This window comes from Coloeus monedula (assembly GCF_965178545.1).
Source record: "Coloeus monedula genome assembly, chromosome: 1".
Classification (NCBI taxonomy): domain Eukaryota; kingdom Metazoa; phylum Chordata; class Aves; order Passeriformes; family Corvidae; genus Coloeus; species Coloeus monedula.
The window spans coordinates 2,622,094-2,628,093 of record NC_138781.1 but is presented as its reverse complement, the minus strand read 5'-3'; the positions used below and the strand labels follow the sequence as shown (position 1 = coordinate 2,628,093).

The following is a 6,000-nucleotide window of genomic DNA, read 5'->3' as shown; positions in this document are numbered from 1 at the left end:
CACAACTTCTTGGTAGCTTTGTTTCTCAGCTACCATGGAAAAGTGAGGCAAATAACACCCTTCTACTTTGTAAGAGCATTTCACAGCTAAATAATTTAGGACTAGACTTGCTACTTTTTTTTTTTTTTTTTTTTCACATTTTTTGACAGCTTACCCTGTAAGTATCCCCAAGGACCAGCAAACCAGTGTGACAACTCCAGTGACAGGATTCCTGAGGGACCACTTGCACAATCATGTGTTATTAGACCTAATAAAGAATGACAGAATCTGGCTGTTAAAATTTCAAGAGATGCTCCAACACTATCGTGACAGCAACCATTAAAGTATAGATAAATTATATCTAAAACAATCCCACTTTGCTGCATTCCCAACAGCTAAAATATCCTGTGATTTCAGCATTGCTATTTTATTCTCAGCAGGGTTTTTCTTTTCATCTAAAACCTCTGAATTTCTCCTCAGACAAGGACATAATTGCAGATACTGCTGCCAGGTAAAATTACTGCAGAGTTCTGGTTTGTACAACTTCTAGGAAGCATTGGAAATAATTTGCTTTTTGAGTGCTGAGGACTAAGTGTCCTTCCTGCTCAGAAAGAAACAAAACTTATTTCTGGAATTACTAAAGGTACTGTTACAAGAGTATTTATACAAATTAAATTAATAAAGCAAACTGTTTTAAGCTTCTGGACATCCTCGGTGTGAAGTAACTTGGCCTGAAGGATGTGTTAGGCTGAGGATTTACAGTTTTAATTCTCCTTTCTAAACAGTTTGACGCTTCAATTTCTCATTGTCATTTCCACACTCCAGCACGGTCCAACATCCCCAACGTGGTATAAATAACCTACGGCCTGCTCCAATCATTAAAATGTATTTGGTTTAAATTTTTGGGGGTTTCTAAGACATGGTAAGGCTGAGGCAGAGCAAGAGGCAGGATGATCCCAGGCTGGTAGCAGCCACGTTCTCATCCTGAGGGAACACATTACAGGGAACATTTTCCATACATAATCTTCTGAGGGCTTATTTATACGCGCAAAAAATATTTTACTTTCACGGAGAGTCGTCTTAGACACCTCAAATTAAAGGGGTGAAGGAGCTGGGGGGTCCCTCAGCTCCACAGCCCCACACGGCCATAAGGGTGAGGGGTCAGGGCAGTATGATACCCCACCATGGGGGTTATTTATTCTGTAAAGGCTATTTATTCTGTTATTTATTCGCTATATTTATTCTCGTTATGTATTCTGTAAAGCCCCTTCCTCCTCCCCGAGAGGCGTTCAAAGAGGTGAGCAAGCAAACCTCCACTCCCATTTTTACAGAGGGGAGAACACCAGAGGGAATCGAGCCGCTATTTCCAGGATTAAAACTCACAGCCTACCACTTACAGGAGATTACAATTCCCACGGGGGGAAAGCATGAGTTAAGAGTTGGATGTTTGTATTTTTTTTTTTTTTAACATTCATCGTTTTAAACGCGGCACAGGGGGAGCTTGGTCACGCCATGTCTAGGACGGAGCGGAGCCCCCATCCCCTCATGGCGCCACTCCCTTCTCTCCCCCCATCCCGGCAAAGTATGAGTTAAGAATTGGATTCTTTTTCACATTACTATTTTTATTTAAACATCCATCATTTTAAACGCGGCACAGGAGACCCTGCTCACGCGTCCCCGCCCAGCACCGCCCCCCCGGCCCCTCACGCAGAGGGCGGGAAAGCGCGGCGGGCAGGGCGGGCAGGGGGCGTGGCCTGGCGCGGCCATTGGGGCCGGGCGGGTAATGGCGGCCGGGGGCGGCGGCGCCGCCTGGCGGCGGGGCGGGGGGGCAGCGGGGGCTGAGGGGGGAGCGCCGTGAGGGGACAAAGCGCTGGAGCCGCCAGGTAAAACCCCGGGAAAAGGGAGCGATGGGAAGCGGGTGGAAGGAGGGGATGGGCCGCGCTGACGGCGTCGAGCCCGGCTGCGTGTTCGCGGCAGGATCCGCTTCCCCTCAGAACGGGTTTCCCCCGCCGCCCCGGGGTCGGGGCTGAGGCGGAGCCGCCCCGCTGTAATTGAACCCCTGGGTGAGGAGGGAGGGACGGAGGGAGGGATCGCGGGGGCTCCTTCTCTGCTTTGTGTCCAGGTGGCGAGGCCGAGGGGCGGCCATGGGGGTGCAGGACCGGCCCCAGTGCTTCTTCGAAATAGAGATCAACAGGGAGCCAGGTAAGGCTGTGCTTGGGGCTTTTAAATCACGTTTTTGCCTAAATAATGGGCCCAAGCTGCTAGCAGCGAGTTTGGCCATTGATGCGTTATTTCTTAGTTACTTTTTAATAACTTCGGATGTTTTCTGGGGTGCTGGATGCTCCTTATTCTCCCTTGAGATCGATTTTTATTTGCTCACATGAATATAAAGGTTTGGCAGGGCTGGTAAACGCAGTTCTGAAGGTAATAAGCCGTCTGGTGATGTATTATACCTTTTCTGTTATACCTTTGTTATGCCACTTCTGTAAACTATGGAAAATCGGGGCAGGCTGTGAGGAGACTGGATATTTACTCCTATAAGTATTTTTAGTGATACAGTAATTAAAATTGGGAAGGAACTTAGGAGGTCATCTGGGCTAAATCTTCCCTTGTCCTGCTCAAAATGCGTCTTCTGAATGTAAAGGAAGAACTGGGCATTCAATCATAGAAGCACAGAACACCTCACTAGCTGGCCTGTTAAAAAAACCCGATAATGAAAATAAATCCATCTTTTAACTCATATTTTCCCTGGGCAAGTGTAATGCCCAGGAGTGGTAGGCTGTGAGTTTTAATGCTGGAATAGCAGCTTGGTTCCCTCTTGTGTTTTCCCCTGTCTGTAAAGATGGGAGTGGGGATTTTTCTCACCCATCTCTTTGAACACGTATTTATCAGTGCATATTAGTTGTCTCACACATATTCCGTGCTTTATCTTGCTACCACTTGTCTCCAGAAAAATGAATGTATGTGATGTCTTCATTACGCTTTCACTTTCATTTTCTGCTTCAATGTTTCTCTGAAAACCTTTGAATTAAGAGCTTATATCTCCGAGATTACAAAATTCAACTGCATTTAGATGCAACTGAAACCTTGTTAGCGTTTTATTTTCACCACGATTTCAAAAGAGAGGTTCTGTTCTAACTTCAGAGACCTGGAAGGGCGTATCTATAAATCTGTTGCTATTGTAACTCCTATCTGAGTTATTTTGATTGACAGTGTGTTTTCTGAGTACTTCCAGTGAACAAATAAGTGGTGAGGTAAATGGAGTTTTAACATGTTCCGTTGCTTTAATTTCGGGTGGAATTTACTACAGAATGAGACAACTAAGACTGTTTCAGGTTGGGTAGGTCTCCAGTTAGGAATGGTAGTTTGATGGGATTGTTTATAACAAAGGCAATTCATTCTTCATCTCGTTTGCTGTTAATCTTTTTAGGTTTAGTGTGGGTTTTTTTGTTCTGACTCCATCTGAAGGATCTCTCCCTGCGCTGTTTTCTCTGCTCTTCCTGCACAGGTTGCTGCTCCCATTTCATGATCTCTCTTCCTGCCTCATCCCCTCCTCAGCCTTGAGCTGTGCATCTTGAGTGAAAGTGGATTACCTTGCTTTCCCCCAAACCTATTTGGGTTTGGTGACTGATAGAGCTGTCAGAGAGGAATCGCAGCATTGGTGTTCTTGGTGGTGCAGAGCTTGGGTTACCTGGAGCAGACCCAGGGCTTTGGCTCTGTTTGTGCCTGTCTGCATTTATTTTCTCCTGAAAGTAACAGGAATCTCCCAGCTGCGCATCAAACTTGGAGCCCTGCTGGTTTCATTGCACCTGACTAATGGCTTGGATTTTTGCAGGAAAAATGCCAGTTTGTAAAATTGGTGTTGGGACTTGCTTGCTGTCTAGTCATGCTACTTTTTTCTGGTGCCTGTTTATTAATTCACCATGCAAGTCTGTCTCGGGATTTAAGGATATATTTAAAAAGCTTAAACGTTGCTCTCTTAGCTCTAAGATGACCTTCAAAAGCTGAATCAGGTGGTAAATCAGTGCTTCCAGGTGACACCAGGCACTAACTCTGAGGGATGTGCTCTCCTGCTGGCACTAGTGAGGTATTCATTTTAACTTTTAAGCTGCCAGCAGATTTCCAAATGAACATTTTGCTTAATTGACTTCAGTAAATAAGCTGATGTGCTTGTTCATTTTTAGGCAATGTAGGGAGGAGTGGGGGGCAGAACAGCCCTGCATTTTGTTGCTAGCCAAGAAAAAAGGCCTTGCCCCCACCTTGTGTACACTAAAAAGCTGAACTAACATCTCCACAAAATGCAGAGAGAAGAGGACGTGCCTCTTGCAGCACTGGAAGCATCTTTTTGCCTGCAGAACACAAAACTGTGTCATTTTTTACACTGTAGGTTGCTGGGAGTCCAAAAATGTTCCCCCCACGCAGCTGCCAAATCTTGGTTCTCCCCTTCCAGGCTTTGCTTGCCCAGTGTGTGTCAGGATACCTGTAGCAATTAAAAGTCAGGTCAGTTTTACTCTAATAAAATCCCTTAGAAAATGCAGGAGTGAATATCTTTGCTTTGGCTGTACTTCCAGAAGCTTTATTACAGCTTTTATGTCTATATTTTATTACAGCTACAGTATCTTGGAATAAAACTCAGTGCCAGCTTGTACTTGCCTCTTGCAGTGGGGCAAACTTTGTTGGTTGGTGTTTCTTAAGGCTAAATTTAGGCTGCTTTTAATAAATTGCCTGTTAAGCATTTCTTTTTAATGAACGCAGGTTGTGGCTCATAATTTTTAAAGGGCAAATGGAAAATAAAACAGGAAGAAGCATTTATTTTGATACTGGCACAAACAGCGCTTCTCCCTTCTTTTGGGCCCCTCACCAGTGGATTTGGGCACATAGAGTGTGCACACAGGATTAAACTGCTTACAGTATTCCAAGAATTTTGGGATGGCAGCAGATGCCTATTTAAATAATTCTGTCTTTACTCTGTGAGGCAAAATCTGTGTGAAGCTCCAGCCTTTCAGGTACCGTGATAATTGGAACAGATGTCCCACTAGGATGTCACAGATGCAGTTGGCTGCTGTAGCAGTTCCTGTGGCCATCCAAGATCTTTTTCCCATATCCCCCCTCCTCACCCCACCCCCTGACTGGCTTTATCCATCATAAAGTATGTTAAATTTACTCATTTTTGCTCTGTTTCATTCTTATTCATAGAATAATTTTCTTTATCATATCTCTTTTTTTTTTTTGGCTTTTTTTTTTTTTTTTGGCTTTTTTTTTCCTGTCTTCTGTTACTGTTTGAGCCCTGGCTCATTGATTTGTTCCACTTCAGTTTCTTTCGTTCCTGGGGTATGTCCCTTCCCTTATCAGCCAGTCTGGTCTTTCCTTACTTCTCTCTTTCTAGTCACTTTTGCCTGAAGTTTGGTGTGTTTTGAGATTTCAGCTGCTATGAATTTATGTGAAATGAGCTCCACTGCAAAAGTCATTGTATTGTGCCTCCAGTAATAGACCCAGCGATGCCTTGTGGGGTTTTTGTTGCCTTTCCTAAAGAGAGAACTGTTCTCACCTGGCTTCACATTAACTTTTAGTCTTTTGAAGGGAAAAAGTTGTATATTGGCAGAAAATGGAGCAGCATGAACCCAGAACTCTGGGTGTCCATGAACCCATGGGCAACCAACCCACTGTGTGTGGGACAGCAGGAGCCAAGGGGGATCCCATATGGAGAAAACCCCTATTGGGGTGGTAAGATGGAGATTTGAAAGGAACTGATTCAATAAAATTTTTTTTCAGAATAATCATGTGGAATTGTTGTCAGTGCAGGATGAAATGAAGTCCCTGAAGACTCCCCTTGAGGTCTGGAACAAGTTGGATGAGTAAATAAAAGACAAACTGATCAGCCTCCTCTGCCAGGAGAAGGCCAAGTGCTGCCTCTCACTTCCATATCCCTGGGAAACTGAAGCCAGGGAATGTTTGTTGTGTGCATTACTGAAATAAGTTTGGTTTTCTGGAGACCACGGAAGAAGGGAATGGAGGGAACTT

The 6,000-nt window shown here is 44.6% G+C and overlaps 1 protein-coding gene across 6 annotated transcripts in view; it reads left to right on the top strand.

Annotated features, from left to right (window-relative positions):
- Window positions 1–1,835: 1,835 nt before the first annotated feature.
- Window positions 1,836–6,000, top strand: part of NKTR (natural killer cell triggering receptor) — a 38,228-nt gene continuing 34,063 nt past the window's right edge. For 5 of the 6 annotated variants that reach the window (XM_082279789.1, XM_082279792.1, XM_082279787.1 and 2 more), the window contains exon 1: window positions 2,077–2,181. In XM_082279789.1, the coding sequence (XP_082135915.1) occupies window positions 2,124–2,181 (58 nt within the window). In that variant the 5' untranslated portion in view covers window positions 2,077–2,123. Of the gene's footprint in view, window positions 1,863–2,076; window positions 2,182–6,000 lie in introns of those variants that run through there. The other variant, XM_082279786.1, reaches the window with a different exon arrangement.